Genomic DNA, 22,116 nt, shown 5'->3' on the forward strand with positions numbered 1-22,116 from the left:
TCTGGATATTATTGGTAAACATGAAAATAAACATGAGGGGTAAAAAAAAAAAAAATGGCAGAATTTCCACAACCCTGTCAGTCACAGTGATGGATTATGATTAATTACACTGCAACCCCTGCTGGGACATCACTCAGACAGACTGAAAGGTGGTTCGTCACTCTGATAGCTGAGCCGAGCTGCAGACGAGAGGGGAAAACAAACCTCGTCTCAGCAGCTCAACTCTCATTTATAGTTCTCAAACCATCGTCCGAGTAAGGTAACCTGGTCTCAGTAATGCAGAAAACATCAGCAGCTATAAAGACGCAGAGCCCTGAAGGTGGAAAGTGGCCAAAGTATCCCTTTAATACTCAACAAATGCATATAGTCTTTGCAGTGTGCGGACCAGTCATTTTTCATCTATTACAGCGCTGATGTGGCAGGCCGTGGCCCGAGCCAATACGTCATCATAAAAGCCATTCAGTGAAAGGCTGATAGCACAGCAGCACACTGGGGGAACTTCTCCATCTGCTAATAAAGTGCACATTCACTGGTCATGGAATCTGGTGAATGTGTGCGCATGAGGAGGGGGGTGAGTTATTGTAATGGTCCTCGAGTGGCAGGGGAGTCCTAAATGGAGCTCTTTTAGAAGATAGACTGGCATCTGCAGGGATTTAGCTCTCTCTCTCACACACATACACACACTTACATACATATACAGTATATATATATATATATAGCTACACAGACTCCGGGAAGAATGTGGCCCTTTGTACGCACACTCAAGTCTTGATGTGATATTAGGCTGTATATAATAATGAAGCTTCTGCTTTAAAGAGCTCTGAGGCACCCTGCATGCCATGGCAGCGGTCCTCTGAAGGAACAGACCTCTCACATTTCCCCAGAATGCCAGTGTGCTAAATGTTAACTACTATAGTCCCCAGACCAGGCAGCCCTCAAGGGCGTTTACCACCTCTGAAAAAGAGGGATGAAAGACATGGAGGGGGGAAAGTAACATTTCACAAAAGGTGGAGCCTGGTACTTCGCTGTGTCTCCCTGTGGGCTCAGATTGGATTTCTTAATGTGTATTTATAAGCATCATCATGTACAGTTTGGGATTTATAGCCCGGGAGCTAAAAGTTTGTGCGCACTTTGAGGGAGAATTGGGGCACGGTGTTTGTGTGTGTGTGAGAGAGAGAGAGACTCCCACAGAGAGAGCATCTGAAAACACTGTAACTCAAGGCAACTCAGGGTGCAGCAGCAGCAGCAGCAGCGTTTCCATGGATTAAAGGGGGGGATACCCTCCTCTTAGAATAAGGCTGGTTTAACACACTCAGCTGTAGCCGACACTTGACTTTGCGAGGAGAGGAGCTTTTTCCTCGAACCCGAGGAGCAGCGGCATCACCTAGAATTTCCCAGAGCCCTCCACAAAGGCTCATACAGGTGACAAGTGCGGCCAACTTCACCGCTCCTCCACCGCCTGCGTGTGTTGACGCACTCCGAGCGCGTTTTGTCCAGGGGCATGTGCGTTGCGTGAGACCTGCGCCGCTCCTGTTTTGACGTGACATTTCGCTGCGCTTTGGTGCATATGTGGCCACATATGACGCATCTGCGCCTTTAGCTGTTTGTCAAGAGCCGGTTTTGGGGCGCTGGAGTGTCGCGTTTTTCGGAAGTTTCCGTGCTGATTGGTATGTTAGTCATGTCCGCCTGGGTTAACTTACGCGTTCCTCCGTAGAGTCACACGGAGCCCGGCTCAAAGCAAGAAGTTGGTTGGGAACGATGATAATAACTGCGTAGCGCAGAGGACCAACAGAGAAGTGGCAGCGGCGTTCAGGGGGTGTTGAGCGGCTGAATTTACTACCAGCATCTCCGTGTGAGGAATCAAAACTGCGGGGCAGTGCTGCTGCTCACTCCTCTTCATCAGCACACTTCCAGTTTTTTCGGCAGAAGCCTGCCAGTGAATTCCAGTTCCTGAAACCACAGCTGCGTAAACTTGGCCAGATCTGGCGACATTGTAGCCTGTGTGTGTGTGTGTGTGTGTGTGTGTGTGTGTGTGTGTGTGTGAGAGAGAGAGAGAGAGTGTGTGTACTGAGCAGCCTGGATGGATATGCGGCTCACCGAGGGAATTTGAAAAGCAAGGGGGGATTACTATCAGTCCCTCTCCTATTATAACCTCAAAATGGATGCCGACGACAGGCTTTGGAGACGCCACTGGATTAGCCACTCTTCCGTTGATCTGCTTGACATCTGAGCGGCACGAGCGTTCAAAGTTTGGATAATCTAAAAGGCTGAAGGTGTAGGATGCAGTCTGGAGTGAAGACGCTCTCCGCAGGTGGAGGTGCGTCACTCTGCTGCCTACTGCTCCTCTGGCTCATCTACTCCCATCTGCTCAGAGAGGGTAAGGACACTTACAGCTATTTATTACTTTGCCAGCAGCAGCAGCAATGTCTCTGAGGTCTTCTTATTGGGATGCAGCTGCACATGGTGTGGTCAGATCCTATAATCCTGGAGGAAAAAAATAAATCCATAATAATGTCCAATAAAACAGCCTTTAATGTATCCCAGCTCATCACTCGTCAATTTATGGTGACCTTGTTGAACTTATGGTGTATTGTAATCTGAATTGGTATCTCTATAATAATAATATTCCCAAACAGTGTATAGTGACATTATTATTTTAAATAGTTTAATTTGTATATTGTCTGATGCTAGAGACCATCTTTTTTTAATTTGTTTTTCTCAACAGGACACGTTTTTAAAGTTTAATCTGTGAAATTTGAAATGTATTTTAAATTGCCAAACTACCCTAATAACGTTCCCTATTGTAATCTAATGCTGCAATATAAATCAGGCTCTCTGCTACCTTGTGGAATGATAATTTAGTGAATCCATTACTGAGCATCACAGTTTAATATTTTTAATTCTTGGTGCCGACAAAAAGAGGCCTGATTTCTGCCAACAGAGCTTTGTAATTTCAATTGGGTTAAGGCTGTATCCATCTATGCCGTGCTTTTCCTTGAATAATACATCCAGTAGTGCAATTACACCTTCACCCTGACACAGAATAGAAAGCAAAAGGATGTTTCCCTGCACCTCATTGGCTGCTGTCCATGACAGTACATTTCGGATCCCAGTGCAGTCAAAGACACAGAGAACTGGCTTAAAGCAGTGCAACTTGTTGGGAGATGTTGAACACTAAGTTTGCAGATTAGATCTTTTAATCAAGCATTGGCCAGCAGCATAATTACCACTGTGGAGGAGGGATAGTGCCTACATCAATGTCTTTGGCAGCTTGCCGGGAACAAAAGTAGACAGTAATGTGAAAAATGAACTGCCCGTGTGTTGAAATGTGCTCCCTTTGCCTCTAATTTGCAGTGTTTTCTCCCAAAATGCTGCTGTCACCAGCCTCTTATTGCCACCCCTGAACCGTCTCTCAAGACTGTCCATATTATCTGAGGAGCCACAGCAGCCCTCCCCTTCCCCTCAGCCGTTTGTTATTGTCTCATTTTCATCTGAAAATGATCTCATTAGTGCATTATTGTACAAATCGCTCAATCAATTTCTTGTGAACTTTGCTCCCCTTAATATTCTCAGAGAAAATGGATTCTGTATGGCCTGGTGGTTAAAACCTGAGGATATGATTTGAGGGTTGATATTCTATGTGTGCTGTTCACTCCTCTTTCCAGCTCTGAGTGGAATTTGAAGCATGTATTATTTTTTTTTAATCCGTACTTGTAATCTTCAAATCCTTTCAAGTCCTCCTTTGAAACTGGTGGCTTTGACCAGTCAGTGAAGCTATAAAAGCAGTTCTGACCACCACTGCTTGATAGCACTTCATCAGCAAGTGCAAGACTCGGTTTCCAGTATATTTTTTATTTAGTATTTATGACTGTACTCTACTGACCCACTCAAAGCACCTTTTACTTTCCGCGACCATCTCTCTACCACATCCACCTGCATGGCCCCTGAGGGCCCAGAAACCACATTGAGTGTTGGTGAACTGGTGGGCAGAGAGGTGAAGCCTAGTGCTGGTTAGAGGCTGTGCTGCCTCCACAGTCTCCATAGCTCATCTGTCATGGCGGCCTGGACAGGAAATCAAGGCACAGCAGCCCTGTCCGCGGATGCCATTGGGCCAGCGCCGGCCACGATAAATGGCCTGTCAGCTGCTCTCAACGTTGCCAGTTTATTCAGCGATAAATTTGGAAATGTAAGTTGAAGGTGAATAGCTCAAAGAATTGTACTGCCAAGACAAAATTTCCCCTCAAAGTGGGAGCATGAAAAGAAAAGTCAGTCTAAAATAATGCAATTAGACCTGGCCAGTAAGCATCTTAGATGTTAATGCACCTTTGATTCAAAGGCAAGCAACAATATTGTGCTGCCGATTATCATGTCAAAGCAAGTAATACACCCTTTAGTCCACTAGAGGACACTGTGTCAGTTTAACGCACCTAGGTGTAAAAAGTACATTCACATATGACAAGGTTTGAAGAAGGAGGTCATGTGACAAAGTACAAAGAGTGATAAAGTCAGTGTAAGGGCGAGATTGGGGGTAGTTGGATGAAACAAACACAGGACTTTCACCTTTGAGATTGATGTGAGTGCACGAGAAAGCAAGAGTCAATGATTTCTTTTGAGTTTGTTACTCAACGTAACGTATTTAAGTTACGTCAAGTACGAGATGTTACTGAGAGTAAAATTACTTATTTTTAATCCTAATCACGATCTTTTCCTAAACCAAACCACATGGTCGTTGGTGTCCAAATATAAGGGACCTTACTTTTAGCAAGGCTAAACGTGACACTGACATACTATCCTCTTGTGGACTGACGGGCGTATTACACACTTTGAGGTGATCCTAGGTTGCACTGCTTCTGCTCTGCATTTTCCAAAGATCACTTGTTAGAAAATAGTATCCTTTTTTGGATTTCCCATCTAAGAAGTTCAAAGCGTCATTAGTTTTATATTTTAACAATGAATTAAATGAAAGGGTTGTAGTGACTCGGCCAAAGATAAAAAAAAATTAAAAAAAATTCTGTGGTTCCATTTGGTTGAACGGAGATTTTTAGCCTCCTACACGCAGCACTATTACTTGTCAAACCATAAACTTTTCCTTTACCCGTTATATTTCGACTAGTAGTAGTTAACTGTTTTTAGGTAAATAATTTTGATTAAAAAAAAACCAGAAACAACCCTGAGCACTATTACCCAGCACCAAATAGTAGAGAGAGTAAGTAAGTAAGCAACAAGTTGGGGAACAAAGTAGAAAATCTTTTCAACTTTCGTGAGTTCAATGGCGTTCTGACTGAGAATCTGAGGATGGGCTGCCCGCCCACCTACATCTGCAATCTGACTGCAAGCCCAAGGCATGTCCACTGCATCAGAAATGCCCCCAAACATACCTCTCTTTCAGGCCTAGTATTGAATTTATTCATGTAATTATTTTTAGAAGGACTACGAGAACACAGATCAAAAGTGAATTTATCTAATGACACCATTAGTATTCCATGCCAGAAGTTGATGCTTTTTTTTAATATTAGTCAATCGGAACCAACATTTTTTTGAGCCAGCCCCAACTGGACCTCAGTGGTATTGCACTTTAAGACACTTTCACGTTGGTTTCACTTTTCAGACCCAGAAACTGTCAGTTTTTATATGCAATCTATAAAGGAATAAAATATTAAGCATGGTTGTTCTGCTGCTGTCAAGTGGCTAAAATGTCAATAAATAGCTCTTTCTGTTCTTTCCAGATAATCTATAAATGTTCAACATCCGTTTCAGCAAAACAGATTTTTATTTACAAAGTGTAGAATGAGAAACATAATTAATATAACAAAAGTTGGATAAACCAAACAACTATTCCAAATAGCGGTATACTACTCTTGGTGTTATATTAGTGCAACAGACGATATCTTTATATCACATGTCACATGTCATAATTAACATGTCACTTCGATTTGTTTGAATGATCCAATCAGTGCAACAATCCATCCTGTCACCCTGCTCTGCAGTACAAGCTGTTGATGGGACTGAGCACACATTTCATGAGATAAGTCTACAGGATGTGTCACTAGATTTTGAAGTGACTCAACGTGGTTGCACAATCCGTACAGAGATCCACTGATGGCACACAGTCCAAAAGTCTCACAAACCAGATAATTTGCACCCTGGTAAATAATTCCGTATATTATCATGGTTACTTTTTCCATTTCTAACCAATTCACTCCTGTGTGGGAGACAGCGAGTCTACTTGGGGCACCAAAATATGAATTAAAAAAAATCTATGGTTGGTATTCTCTTTTAACTCAGGGAGCAGGGCCTCTCCAGCCAAGCATTAAACTAATCAGAGTACCAGAGAATTACTGACTTTTTGAAGTGGAAAGGATGATTTTCATTCTAGTCTTCATCAAGGCGGCATTAGGCATGCAAAGGGAGACCCACTTTGATTATGACCTTGGCTTAAATTGTAAGCAAATCATCGAGGCCTGCTTCTATAGGCTTTAAAAGTATGAGCATCTTTATGGAACGAAATGAAAAGAATTTTTACAGCTAAATCAATTTGGCAGCACATAAAGCTCATATTTCATAGCTCCCTGAATATGAATTCTTTCTAGCCGTCAGCTTTGACCTCCCTTGTGGTTGACTGTAGTGCGCTGCTCAGTGTATTTCTGCATTGTTATTTTCTCTGCGGAAATCTCCGGGCTTGATACGGCTCCATCATTGGCAGAGTGGTGTAAATGATTTGAGTTATGTTCCTTCAGCCTTGTGTCCTGTTTTATTTTCTGCCTGATGCAACAATCGTGTTTTCCGAGAGGGTTGTGTTTCAGCGTTAAAGCCGCAGTTCAGGCAATCACGTATTACTGTATTTATGGGGCCTAATAGTCTTGTGATGTTCACCGTTTTCTCTGTGTTTGCATTAGAGGAGGTGGGGGTCGTGAAAGGGCTATCTGAGTGAAATGCGAAGTGAGTCACTGTGGCTGTACAGTCCTCTCCGCGTTGCATTCAGTGGAGCTACTGTTTGCTTTTGCAAGGCATATTGCACAGTCACTCTTTATGCCTCAAGCCTGTATTCATCCACAACCAATTCTCTGAGTATACCCTACATTGTAATATCTCTGCAACTGTGCTGCATCACTGCAACAGAAATCTATCCGAAGCCACCTCAGTCGTGTGTACAGTACCACAGGACAAACCTGAATTACACTGTCAGCTCTGCGAGGGGATGTTCGGAAGGGGAATAATTTCTATTTTAAAGCCGCCTTTGGCAATGTCACACAGTGGTTGTGGACAAACTGTACAAGAAACCTGAATTTCAAGGATCTAGAAGTCCTGCTCTTGCTTTCCAGTGACAAAGGAAACAATCTAAAGCAGTTGAGTCCCACTTTCTCCCACAGGAGCGCCATCCTAGTGCTGCTTTGAGAAGTTTCAATTTGTCATTCCCTGTGGGGGGAGCAGTGTGTACACCTGACATGAGAATTAAATTTGGGCAAATAGAGCACATCTCCGGCATCTCAGTTGTAGGTGGGGGGGCGGTGCTTCTTTTGCTTTCTCTGCAGCCCCACTGGGTGCTTGTGATTGCATAAAAATCATGCTTGATGCAGCTTGAAAAATTCTCTCTTTCGAATGCGTTGCACATTCGAATGTGAACAGCTTTTGTAGAGCAGAAGCTCCAGCCTGCGCTGTGATTAGGATGTAAGAGCTGGAACCACTCCTCAGAACAATAAACAGTGCAGTGAGTGCAGGGCCAACACAGTGCAGATAAATGAGCTTCATCCAGTAATAGCTACACAAAAAAAAGACCCTCTTCATATCCAGAAGTCTCTCCAGCTGCTCCCACACTTCCCTCTACCATCGTTCCTGATCCATTTCTGACTACTTTAGATTAAATGGCATATTTAGGTACCATTACAGCGCCTTTGACATCAGCAGTGAGTTGTTCACTTGCATAAATATTGATTAGACTGCTGTAGAGTATTCAACTAGCATATGAAATCAAGTGGTGGTATTGCCTTTTAAACCCAACACATTTATATAAAGTGCATGTTTCGCTCCATTGCTCCGCTGCCCTACTTGTTTAGCAGCGGAGGATCACGGTGGTGTCAGGAAGCGGCAAGCACGGGGTCAGTCAAACATCTGCCTCTCTCACCTGGTGTCCTATTACAAGCTACCTACTGCACCGCATGCGTCAAGTGGTGTTAAGGTAATGAGATGCACTTGGCTGCGGCTGCCTTGACTAGCATATGCTCAGTCAAATAAGATTGCTGTTTGATGTCATCCTGAGTTGTTAATAGCAGACAGACATGTGAGATCAGAACAGACATGAAGGGAAGGTTAGGTCGTAGCGCCGCAGTCAAAATCAGGGCTGCAATGGAGGAGGAGTCCGGATGAACTCACAAAGACCACCTACTTTGGGGTTGAGTTAAAGTAGTGAAACACAGTAACATTACAGAGGGGTCACTATTGGGTTAGCTGACCTAATATATGCCTTAAGTGGTGGTGAAATAGTTGCTCAGTTAGCGAATGGGGCACATGAAGAAACATATTCCTATACCTCTGTCCCTTTTATCTATGTTTCAAGTTAAAGTAAGGAAACTCTGATTTCAACTTGATGATTGCCATCTGGTAATGATTGGGTGCATGTTTGTGAAGTTTTTTTTCATTAGCATATCCAACATACACTAATTGCTATAAAAGCCTGGTGGTTCCGCTCAATTTGTGAGCAAGTTTCATTGACAAAAATGTCAGCCAGGAGTTACAACAAGAATTTCACACGGCAGAGCTTGAATTAGTGCTGTCAGATATCAGCAATGTTTATGTAGCAACAAATCACAACATAAGTTATCTCAGGGAACTGTAGACCAGACCACAACAATTTAACAATTTCCACATGACCGACAGCTACAAGGAAAAACTCCCTTTTAAAAGGAAAAAAAAACCTCCTGCAGCAGCAAGTGGAAAACTGTCCTTTAACAGAATACAACTTTAGACAGCTGGAAGGGAAAAAAACTCCCTTTTAACAGCAAGAAACCTAAGATATAAAGAGGCTCAGAGCAGCAGGAAATAGCTCACACAGAGACACGAAGATTAAACGTGAGGGAAGAGATCTTCCATATTGAATTCAATAATAATATAATAATAACGTATGAGCCTCATTTTTATATTTGACCCATAATTTGAGTGCAGTCTGCATTAGGAAATTGAAACCCTGTTTTTCCCACTTCTGCTCACACCTTTTTCTCCAAGTTCTACGTCTACAAGTACCCAGATGATGCACTCAGAACTGTATAACAATTGAGTGTAAAAAGCTGGACACTTTCCACACTCAACAGTCGCCATCTTGGCTACGTAGCAGAAAGGGCGGGACCACCGATGGAAAGAATTTTCAAATTGCTGTGTCTATGGAAGCATGTACCACCATACTGCTGTTGGATTGAAGGCATCGGTGGGTTTATTGTGTGCGTTGAACGAAGGGCAAAACAACGTTTGATTTCTGGTTAAAAAGCTGCCAGATATGTTGGTCGGTGATGCTTTCAAATGTTACATTATTTCCGGTGAGTGCATAATGACAATCTGAGACAACACTACTGTGTCAAAATTCAAGTACTACACAAGTAAGTGCACCTAGATGTACGAGTACTATGTGTACTGTATGTGTACAAAGGGTATGTCATTTGGAATGCAGTCAATGCCAACTGTTGTACTGTGATTTTTTTTTTTTTTTTTTCAGTGATTGAGTTTTATAAGTTATTGTATCAATTTGTTTTTGTTGATGCATCCTTGAACAAGGTGCCGAACCCCACGTTTTCCCACCGTTGGTATGTGAGTGTATTTATCTGTGGCTGAATGAGAAACTTCCGCAAAGTGCTCAAGAAGCTTGAAAAGCACTTTCTAAAAGCAGTCCATTTAAAAAGTTCAATTAACCCTTGATCAAAATAATAATTAGCTGCATGGCTAAACACAAGGCTTTCAAAGAGAAAAGCATAAATCTGCTGGAAGTAGTGTGACATAGCCGGCTGGATCTCAGATCAGTGCTGTACGGAGGGTTTAGCAACTTCTGATTACATTTTAAAATGTGTTAACTGCAGCCTCTACAAATTAATTTTGACTTATTACTACCTCCACCATTAATATTTATAAAGTCTTGTGCAATGTTTGAAATCTTCTCTAAAAGATCAGTTGAATTCATATCTGATTGAATACATGTTAATATGATTTTCATGCTCTCTAAAGTGGCGCTTTGTTAGCAGCCCCATTTTCATCCTGGAGAAGGGCACATGTCAAGAAGGAAACATATAATGGAATGAAGATAATCACTCAGACTTATTATTGTATGTCAGCGCAGTGATTAGAGCCTGATTAGAAAACTGGTGCAAATCAATGCCAGGATGTTTAAGCCAAGGCTGCACAGAAGGGCTCTGTGCTATAGCGGGGTCTTTATGGGGAATAGTTCCAAATACAATACATATTGTAATGAATAATCAACTGCACCAGCTTTACAAGAACTGGAATTTTTAATAAATACAGTGCAAAACTGTAGTTTCCAAAAGGGCTCTTTGCAGGAAAACATAGTTAAAACTTCACCTCCGTCTTTAGCAGGCTGCAAGTAATTATAATCTATAAAAGATGATTGTTTTAATATGGAAACAATCGTCATCGTTCATTCAGTGCAGCTTGTCATATAGTTTTATGGAAAATTCCCTGAGGAGAAGCACAGCCTTTCTCACAAGTTGTAGTTGTACAGGGGCAGTGCAAAAGCTGCGTCTGATTGCCTGTTAAACCTGATAAAGGTATTTTATCAGTTAAGGCTAACTACTGATGTGTCTGCACAGTCTTAATTAAAGACACAAACAAGGAAAAAAGATAAGCTGTAATGGACTGAATGTTTTATTGGTGAGTTCAGCTGTTTATAAGACAGAGTATATTGCTCGAACAGATTGCGCCGTTAACAGGATGATGATATTTGGTGGTTTTCTGTAGTTACAGTTTGGTGCCGGGGTCAGCCAGTATAATTTATCTAGAGTTTAATAACTTTATCGTGCCCACCAGCTCTCAGTCCTGCAATGACGCACTGTGAATCAGGGGAACATTGTGAAAGCGAGTGTAGACTCCTGGCAGCCTGTTTCAGATATTAAGATATTTGTGTCTCTGTATTTTGGTGATCTGCAGTGTGTTTGATCAAAGCGCTGATATGTAGAGCACAGAGTCTTTGCTCTGAGCTGCGTGTGTTTGGACCCATGTGTGTGTGTCTGTGCTGCCACGTTGCACTCGTATACTGTTTTGATTCGCTTGATAAGGTCATCAGACTGCCAGTAAGTGCTGGGAGTCGGTCTCTGCGCTCCGTAACGGCATGTTGTTATCATCTATACGTTGTTTCTGACAATATACGGAGCCAAGTCGGCAACCGTTGCCATCCTTCACCTGCCTCGCCGCCGCAGCCATACGTGCGTTTCATCGTGTGATATAGAGACGAAGCCGAGCGTCTTCACACTGCTGAGTGACAAAAACGGCCTGTCGCAGGAATCAACTCCTGTACGTGTGATGGAGCGCTGGACGTGGCTACGGGCACTTTTACAAAGCAGCTCCATACCCACATAGCCCACAGCTCCCCACTTCAACTCTGCCTCACTGTTCTCCCCCTTCAGGCTTATTGTATGAAGCCCATTCATCTGTTCAGTGTTGAAACATGGCAGAGAGCATGATATCTGAGCACCCACCAAGTATACGGGGACTTGCCTCGGAAATAAAAACAGGGTGGATGTGGGTGGAGGGTGGATGGGGGTGTGGTGGGCAGCACAGCTGATGCTATGAAATGAAATGTGCATCACAGTGCTTTGTAGAGGTGATTGTGTTTTATGACTCCCAAGAATGCTTGAGGTGATAATTTTGTGTAAAAATACACCAGCCCCATCAGCCCTAAATCACAGCGTGTGGGTGGCGCTGAGAGCAGCAGCCCGTCCGCTAATCCATTAATTGAAATGCAGATTTGTCCAAGGAGCCTGGCAAACGCTTGGTGTCAAGTGTGGCTGCTGAAAGAGAAAAGGTACTTTGTGAAAAGTGTAAAGCGAAACCAGTCAGGTCATTTGATTTGATGATTCAGGTTCACAAATGTGAGGGTGGAGAAAGAAGGATCCCATAGCAAAGTTCACTGGTGCAGTGGTTCTCACAGCAAGAAGGTTCTGTGTTCGAATCTCAGCCGATGCCTCTCTGTGAGGAGTTTGTATGTTCTTCCTGTGCCTGTGTGGTTTTCTCCAGGTGCACCGGCTTCCTCATATTAGGTTGATTGGTGATTCTAATTGGCCATAAATTGGACCTGCAACCTCTGAAGGTGAACCCCACCTTCGCCCAAAGTCAGCTGGGATAGGCTCCACCCCCCAACCCCTCCTCCCCCCGGGACCGTATACAGGATAAAGTGGGTATAGACAATAATTGGATGGAAGTTCAGGGAAACTTGACCTGATGATTACACTGAAGTAAATATCTCTTAAGTACAAATAAGATCCATCTTTTGGAGGCCATGAATATCAGCATTTAACTTAGAATGTTCGCCATTTGAAGACGATCAATCTTTATTCATTACCGGTATAAATAAATAGTTTGACCTCTGCACTCCATCCATCTGTGCGTAATAAAAACACACACACACACACACACACACACACACACACACACACACACACACACACACACACACACACACACACACACACACACACACACACACACACACACACACACACACACACACACACACACACACACCTGGAGCATTGGGCAGCTACAGCTGTTGCACTTCAGGGGTCAGGTGACTTTCTTCAGAGCACGTGGATACTAAGTCCGTTCCAGATATCTCGCTATGAAACTTTGTAGCTCCTGAAACTTGGGTGTCTCAGTAGCGGCTCAGGTAATGTTATGAGCCATTTGTGTTGATCAACAACCCTTTCAACCTTTGCCATTATTACGCTCATTTCATGCTATACAGCAGTTAGTGTCTCACTTAATGAACCTTTGAGGGTGTAGGGAAGTGAGTGGAGGCAGCAGTATAAAGGAGCGATGGTTGCTGAATGCCAGAGATTGACCTTACAGGAACTGCAGCACAGACTTTTCTCTAATCTCCCTTCCCTGAGCTGATTTTATTTCACAGTCAGCCTGAATGGCTTTCACTGGCAGCTCTCCATTTAATATAGAAAAGAAGGAAGAAACTGTTACTTTTTCCAGATCATTACAAAAGGTGAAGGAAGTCTCCGCTATTTTTTCTGGGTTTTACTCCTCAACCTGGAGCAGATAAGTTCTGACAGTCTGCAAACTTGACCTGTACTTATATTACATTTATTAAGAAAAGTGATGAGTTCAGCCTAAGTCACATTTGTTGTACTCCCACATATTAATACTGCATAACTGCAGGTTATTGATTACTTTTTTAGTTCTCATTTGAGGCTCCAAGGAACTCCCTTTAATGCTAAATGACAAAAGCGCTGCAGTAAAAATCTGTCATTTTAATACACAGAGATATTTGTTCTTCAAAATGTGTTTTTGTAAGCAGCAGCTGCCCTCAAGCACTTTATTGTTATTAAAGCTTGTTTATCTATAAGACACAATATTATTAACAGCTAATAACTCCCTCAAACTAAATAAAAGATAATGAAATATGTTCCCTCGGGTTTCCAAATTATTTACCCAAATACAACTGCTGCAACAAAAGGCTATGCAGAAGGTTCATTGAATAAATCCAAACATAGAAAACATCATTGTTACAGATTTTCCCGTTGGAACAAAGCTCCTTTCTTTACCTCGAGAAGAGTTTCTGATGTAAGAAATTCATCTTGTTCTGTTACAAATTTGGAAAAAGCTCAACGTTTTAAGAGTTTTAAGGAAAATGTTTAAAGGACAAATGTTTTATCAACTCTTTTAATTCCCCTGACATGAAAAAGTCAAGATGAAGAACATTTACATTTAAAAACATAAAGAAGCACCCCTGTTCCTTGTGCCCCTCCCAGCTAGTTCACTTGCAGTGAAACATCCTCGCCAAATGTACGTTTCTCCAATTTGTGTAATTAATTTAGAGGTCCCATTCTGACTAACGTGAAACTTTAAATAAGAATCCTGCTTAAAGACACAGCTATGGCCAGGGGGTTGTCCATCAATTTGTAATGCCTGGAGGACTCTGAAGTCATTGTCTCTGCTTGGATAGAAGTATAAGAATAGCACATCCATACCGCAGAGATTTCTGAGCAAGGTAATCATCACTTTAAGACATTCTGTCCATTTGCTGTGTCAGTAGAGCTCAGCTTGGCTTGAAAATTGGCCCGTCTGTTGCAGGAGCTCAGGGCTTCAAGCCTCTTCTCTTTCAACCAAGTCACATATTATTTCTGCCAGTTGGTCCACTTTTCATGAACTGATTTCAATAGTCAAGTAAAAAAATAAAAAATAAAAATGAAACTACCAATACTTTAAAGTATAATTTTGTGCTTCCCGGGACAAAATGTAAAGTTGAGATTATACTGGTCTCTAACAATATGTTAATATGCATTAACCAGAAATAAGTGAGGCTTGGTGTGGCTTTGATTTCCCTTTATGCGTGTTGTGGCCACACTTGTCTCTCTGTGAGATTCTGTTTTATAACAACGTCAAGCTTTTTCTACTTTGACTTCTAACTGATGTAAGTCTTTATTCACAAACCTTATAGCCAATTATATGACAATTATTACATAATCGACTGATTGCAATTATTTGAGCTGACTGCAATTATTTTGCTTAATCTTTAGACTTGTTTCCATTTACCTGTATAAAACCAAATGATATTAACAGAAATGTTATCATAGTTCCATCATTAATTCTACATACTTTCCCACCATTTTAGGTTTGACTGGCACTCTTTAAATAACGTCATCTCATTTATATAATCTGATGTTCAATGTCAATAAATGGTCTCTTCCTCATTAGGTATATTATTAAACTATGATTAGGCTTTATACCATATTAGTGGCATAAAATAAACCGAAAAATTAAATCACAATTATTTGGATGACAATTAATCATCGAAACTTCATGATCGTGACGCCCTAGTCCTCGTCGGGTACACATAAACAACAAATGATCACTGCCGTCAGTGACATGGCGAGGACAGTCTTGAATTTTCGTTGATTAATGGGCTGAAAATTGCTGAGGACATTCATTCTCCCAGTCAGAAAAACTCTTTAGATTTTATCCCTGAAGCAAAACAGTGTGTTGTTCCTGCTTAATGGCACTTTCATATCTTGTAGCTTCTGACTTGTGGGCTTGTTAACTTGCAGTTATGACTTTGCAAATATAAAATGTCCTTTTAACAGATTCTTGGAGGGATCTTTGTTTTCCACATGATCACTATAAGACACTCTTATCACGGAGTGCTCAGCCATACTGTATTAAAACCAAAGAGGCAGTGGAGCCTGCTGCTTTTAAAACACTGAAATCAGTATCTCATTTTTCTATTTGAGATTATAAATGAGATTGTTAAACTGTTTGGTGCCGTGCAAAAAAGAAAGGCTGCATAAACAACAGGCTGCCTGTTGTTTTTACTTTCAAACACCAGTTGCTACTCTGTAATATGTTCATTACAGTCTCATTATGCTAATGTGATGTACTTTGCTCCTCGCTGCTGTGTGTTTGGCAGGCCAGTTGGCGGTGGGGACCTGCGAGATAGTGACGATCAACAGAGACAGCAGTGTTCCCAGACGGACCATCGCCAGGCAGACGGCCCGCTGCGCCTGCCGGAGAGGCCAGATCGCCGGCACCACCAGGGCGAGGCCAGCCTGTGTGGATGGTGAGTTCAATGACCTCTCTAGGAAATTTTACACATCTTAGTTTGACTGAGACAGGTGGTTAAAAAGTGAGCTGTCCCATAGAAAAGTGAATGTTTTTTCCTTTTTTAAAAAAAATTTTTTTTTTTACAACTGCTGCAGTCGCTTTACACAAGGCACTAAAATAGAAAGTGTGTCAGGAAACGAGCAACATGTTTATGAATAAATGTTGAATTAATGAAAAAGGGCTCCTTAGCTGGTCCTCAAGAACATCAGGAACTTTAATTCTATTGAATATTTAATTCACTGCAATTGCCATTCCTCTAATAGGAACCTCTGTGTCCCCAATAGTAGCCGTATAAGTCAATAATTTATGAGCACTTTAACAATCACCACAAGTGGTCGGTTTAGCTTTGCCAGAGCACCAGGAGAGACTCCAGGATGTGCCTGGCTCCCCACATTTTCAATCTTTATACTTAGACTTCTGGTTTTATATTTAATGGTCCTCTCTGAAATTGAATATTGTTGTTTTTACACTTGTTGTGTAAATTAATAAGTCAAGATTTTATTATATGGGCAGAGCCAGGTTAGCAGTTTCCTCCTGTTTCCAGTCTTTATATAGGCTAATGTGCTGCTAGCGGAAAATGTGTTTCCCAAAATGTCGAGCTTTGTTACTCAGAAAGGTAAACTGGTACAAAATGAGAACTTTGGTCTCGTTTTTAATTTAAAAAATTTTTTTTCATTTTTTTTTTCAGTGGAGCAGTTATTTACTTGTTTTTTTTTAATACATAGGACAAAAAACACCACTCTTTGGACAAACCAGCTGTTTATTACTGGTAACAGAAAAATGTTAAAATAAAGACAGAACACACAACATATAGTAAACATATACTAAATAGAACATTATCAAAGCATTTTAACAGCTTTTTTTTTTTTTTCAAACCAGCCTATCAAGCCGACAGGATAGACTGCTAACAAATTGTGGTGTTTATCACTCAAGTCTGCATGGGCTCTCCTGTTTTATTGAAAAAGTCCCAGTGTAAAACTAATATAATATATTGTAAATAAGAGTTCTAAAATAAAATAGCGAATAGCAGCTTAAATACTGCAATGTCCAATAATACATGAAATAAACAGCAATAACTGTAACAGCATGTGGAATCATTAACTCTGCAACTACAGCCTCCACAGACCTATTTCATGCCAGACATTTTGACATAACAGGAACATCATGAAAAATCATAACAGGAAAAGCACAGGTGTATAACTATTAACAGTAATGATGTCTCCGTTCCATTATGGGTCCCATTCCAGTGAAGCACCGGTTCACAGTACCAGGAACCTACATTTGGCACACCTGAATGAAGTGCAGTTGTTAATTTTGTGATCAATTAGACCTGTGCTTTGCCTAAAACTAAACTGTAACTGTGTGAGAAGATACTTTAACAGCAGAAGGGGACAATACAGCACACTTTATTCATTTACAAACAAAATTGCATATCTGGCATGCAATCTTCCGACGCCGGAACACAACATTTTCTGTGCCTCGAGTTCACGAGTTGTGGCATTTCTGCTGACATTTACTAATATGTCAGAGGCCATAGAACTTCATTTTTAATTGGATGTTAAGCTAATAAATTGTAATTTTAGTCATGTAGAGTTTGTCCTCATAACTTAGATAATAGCCTACGTCTAAGGAAAACGTTGATCTTCCCAACCGCCTCATCTTTTCCCTCTGTGCCTTTGCATTTCCTGTATTACTTTACCCGCTTGTTAACTTGCTAGATTGTTAGTCTCTGTGGTTTCTAAACATTGTCCATGTTGCCATTGTTTAGCAACGGTGTTCCTACCACTTAACCAGTTGAACGCCAAGCATACGGTGCACACTACTTCCCATGCTGTAACCACGAGCTCATGAGTTGCGTTTGAACGCATCGATATTCACCGATCATGTCACATGATCTTCCTCAGCAATGAAGTCTTAGTTGTAATGGAATCGGTGAAGTTCAAGCTTCAAACTGTCTTTAAAGGTGCGATCCAAAGTTTAGTCTTAAAATTGGAAACAGCAATTTATCAAACAGTCTCCATCGTATTACATATATAATATCATATGGTAGTTCTGAAGTTCTCCAAAAACACGAGTTTTCTGGATTTTATTCCGTCAGTATTCAGTTAGTTATCTTAAAAAATACTTGTATTTATAGCGGTATCACCCAACACTCGACACTAGATGAAAAGTCCAGTTAAACAAAAAGTATGGGCTTCCTTCTTGCTTCATTAAAAGTAAGAGCCAATGTAATTTGGTTGTTTAACCAACAATCGATAGTCACTTTGCATGTCTTCCTTTTTGATGCCTTTTAGACTTGTTTGACTCCAAACTGTGGGATTGGTTGTCTACATTAGGCCTTCCCCAGTTTGCCGCTGTGACATAATCAAATTACAGCTTTTCACGCTTCCTTCGTTGTCTTCGGGGTGTAACAGGTTGAATTATTGAATGTATTCCAGCTGAATGAAGGTCACTTGTAATGGACAGTGTGCAGTGTTCATCCACTTTGAAGATAGGATTTTACACCCTAGAGCCCTCTTTATGTTATAGGACGCTATCTAGAGAAGGGTGATAAGAAAGATGAGCGGATTGAAGGGAAGGAGGAGGGGTGGGAGGTTTGGATGTCACTACATCATGATCACATGCATCAGATGCAACATTAGTTCCATCGTGCAATGACTCATGTTGGCCTTAATCTAATAGCCTCACCAGTCCCGCAGCCTGTGTCACCTCCCCACACCTCCCCTCCCCACACTGCTTTTAACCACCGCTCCCTCTCTGCAGACGTCTCTCCATAACACTCAAGAGATGCGAATTAATTTGCAGAGAACTATGATTACAGCTGCAGGAAATTGATTATAACTGGCTTCCTGCCACACCACACCCTACACTCCATTAATAGCCAGTGCATTAAAGATGGAACTTGTTGCTTGCAGGGTCATATTAAGATTTTCTGCTGACACTTGAATTAGTGTCCATCATCACCAGGATTTAAAGCATGTTGCATGAGAACGCATTGGATTTAGTACTGCCACTGCTCAGATATCCTCTCTTAACCTTTAGCTCAGAGCGTATTCAGTTACTTTCTCTTCTAATGTGAATTCCCATAAATGCCCCTCTTAAGCACAGAAGCAATCCACTGACTTATAAAGATGTTTGTTCATTTGTGTTGGTTGCTGAGGCTTGCGAATACTTCAGTTGTTTTTATTAACACAGCAGGGACTCACCTGTCATCTGGATGGAGCTAATATAACCCTTCACAGCAGCAGCAGGAGGGTGCCACTGCCTTTTTGTGATCTTGTAATAGAATAGTGACCTTTAATGAAAGAGGAACCATCACGGACTGACTGTAGGGACTGAACAAAGGCTAAGAAGCCCGTCCTTTTACAGCCTGATGTTTGATAATTGAAACATACATGTAGACATACAGTATGTATGGCATCTATTTTACTGTCAACTTGTTCAGGTCCAAATCTCTGTAATAGCATAAAAGTAGTATTTCTGTCATTTAGAAAAAAAAATGTAAACGTGAAAAAACAATCATGTTGCTTTGCTTTGTGTTCACAACCACGAGTACAAAGCAATGTATCAAGACAAAAAGGACATGAAGTCTGAGACACTTCTGGGTTAGTAGGATTTCTTTTTTGTAAAGAGGGAGAACAGTGTTACTGTATGTGTGAGTTAAACATGGATCATTATGGTGGAGATGAGAACAAATGTCATGTCTTCATCTGATGACAGAAAAATTGAAAGATATCCTGACAGCTTTGTATCTACCAAATAACCACAACATCCCTGGTTCAGTTCTGGAGGTGGATGTTGTTTTCATGTCAAAGCCCTCTTTAGCTTCCCTGCTTCCTGACAACATATATATTGTTAAAAAAAAACAAAAAAAAAACACTAATAAATTCAAAAAGAAAAAAAACTGTTCACAGGGAGTAACGTAAGAACACTTGCATCTCTTGGAAATTATTGAGCATTTGTCTAAAGTTGTGATTCACAAGTGAAACAGTGCCAGAGATAATAAAAACTCCACAATCTGTTCCGCACAGTCCGTCTTTGTTTGCCGTGGAGTGATAATGGCTGCTAATGGCGTCAGATCTTTTTTTGGATGCAAAATCACCTTGAGATACTGGAGCTGTAACACATAACAAATGTTATTTCTGCCTTCAAAACTTTACAAAGCGTTCACACGTAAACAAAATACTTCTTATATAGAGGGCGTGAATAACTTAACCTGCTGCAAACATTAGGCATCTGACTTTCTTAAAGAGGCACAGGAATAACAGTTGCTTGGTAAGATGTCTCCAAGACTCAGCAACAGGATGTGAATTAATAAGACAGACATATAGGGAGCTGAACACTGAGGCAATATGATGATGCTGATCAGTTACGGCAAGCTACCAGCCATCACTCCCCACTAGTGGGACTGTTGCCTGCCAGCACAAATGTTGAAAATCACCCAAGACGGCTCACAGATCAGCACCATGGACAGCGGTCAAGACAGATTTACTGAGTGGATTCATTTTCTTGGAAAGACTTTAGATGTGTCCCAATTCCACACGACACACTCCTGCATAATTCCTACTAGTTTTAGGTATGTGGTGTGTTCACACTAGAAAGGTGACACAGTTAGGTATTCTCAAAGGTGTTAATATGCATCCGAAAAGCTCTTGAGTTTTCAACCGTGCTAACATTAGCCACTGAACTGAGGAAGGTCATGCTTTATTTCTTATTAGTGTCTTGAAGGAGGAAAAATTATATTTGTATATATATCATCAGATTTTGGAAGCTGTCAATCATCAATATAAGACTGACTGGACTTTTAATGAAAGTGAGAGATAGGATTTGTCTTAATGCAACCTTCAAACATTTCCACTGTCAGTAATAGTAACTGACATCAGGACTGAAACATCCCCTCCTACCCTGCAGGTCTGACTCATGTGGTGCACACATACAGCTATTCTTGCAAACTTACCTTAGGTTGTCTATGTTTTATGGATTTTCTATTATTTTGAATATCACCTCAGTCGCCGAGCAGAGGTTAGGGATCATCAGCTTGGGTTTCTGCGAACAGAACGGCGGCAGAGAGACTTTTCACATGGTACACTGATCAAGTGCGCTGTTTGATGTTTGACAGTGTGAGCAGCTGATCTTTCAGAGTGTATTCGGACAACATGATACAGTGAGCTCCGATTGGAGGAGCTCATCTGAATGGTTCTAATCACCATTATAAGCTGATGGATTTGAGTGTTTTTGCCGTTTCCTGTAACGAATAGAAACTTAAAATCTAAGGCACGTCTGATGTAGCCTTTGGGACATTTTCAAAGTGACAAAAATCTGCAGCTGGTGGCTTAGAGGAGACTATTGGACAAATATTGTTTTAGCACCTTGCTTCCTGATGGTATTTTCCCTTCCATAATTATATACCAACAAGCCTACCTATGCCCCAAAGTGAAAAAAAAGTTTTGTTATATGTGAGTTACTTCATGGGGTGATTGGCGCCGATGGCAGCTGCATTGTTCGTGCAGTATGACATGTTTACCCTGTTATTCCTTATTGGTTTTAATTCATTCAACACTTTCTGACAGCGCCGCGAGCGCAGTGTGTTTTCCTGCAAGTTTTCATCTTTTGTTAGTCTTTTCCAGGACATATTTCAGGCTTTTTTGGCCTCTTTTTGTGCTGCTGCATGTCACCGTTGTGCAGGTTTGGTGTGCACACTGTACACAGGAGGATTATGTGCTTTTCCTTGCTCGTCTCCCTGCTCTCCCTCTAATCTGCTCCCCGAGTCTCTCCCGCTCCCTTTCTCTGCTTGGCCTGTTGTTGCCATGCCACCACATCACACTGTAATTGTATGAAGCTTGATGGCTACCCCGATAAGAGTGTGCAGGCTGCAGGGAGAATGTTTATATGCTGGATGGAAGCATCGGTTTTCACAATCAGTGAAATGATTATTGACAATAAATGAGCAAAAAAAGTTGAGGAGGAGAGAGAGATTCAACAAAAGGAAAGGTTTCATGAGAGTCATGTTTCAGACATAACTAAGAAGAATAGTTGCAGTCTTTGTTTACTTGTACTGCAGAGAAAACCAGTCCTTCATTTGAAACAAGTCTCTGTCAGAGCCACAAGTAATAAAAAACGGTTAAGTAGATTGCATCATATTTCCTTTGTTTCTGATCCAACTTTAATTTGCTGCTGTACTTGTAATACAAACTCAACACTCCCACCATTTTACGCTGGTCTTGATAAATTCAGTATAATATACATTTATATTTCACAGCACTAATTCTGTGAGAACGACAACGCAGTCATGACTTG

At 41.3% G+C, this 22,116-nt stretch overlaps 2 protein-coding genes across 4 annotated transcripts in view; one reads left to right on the forward strand and one right to left on the reverse strand.

Moving 5' to 3' along the window:
* Positions 1 to 22,116, reverse strand: part of slc66a1 (solute carrier family 66 member 1) — a 245,126-nt gene that overhangs the window by 96,329 nt on the left and 126,681 nt on the right. The gene's annotated exons all lie outside the window — the stretch shown is intronic.
* Positions 1,221 to 22,116, forward strand: part of tafa5l (TAFA chemokine like family member 5, like) — a 46,306-nt gene continuing 25,410 nt past the window's right edge. Inside the window, exons 1-2 of one of the 3 annotated variants that reach the window (XR_011310716.1) lie at positions 1,221 to 2,377; positions 15,626 to 15,775. Coding sequence is in view for 1 of the 3 variants with exons in the window: in XM_069693985.1 (XP_069550086.1) it covers positions 2,281 to 2,377; positions 15,626 to 15,775 (247 nt within the window). In the remaining 2 variants the exon portion in view is untranslated. The remainder of the gene's footprint in view (positions 2,378 to 15,625; positions 15,776 to 22,116) is intronic. The other 2 variants (XR_011310717.1, XM_069693985.1) reach the window with 2 other exon arrangements.

Source organism: Brachyistius frenatus, unplaced genomic scaffold (assembly GCF_029030835.1).
Source record: "Brachyistius frenatus isolate BFR_SWC_R1_liver_20210118 unplaced genomic scaffold, ASM2903083v1 Contig_16, whole genome shotgun sequence".
Lineage (NCBI taxonomy): Eukaryota > Metazoa > Chordata > Actinopteri > Embiotocidae > Brachyistius > Brachyistius frenatus.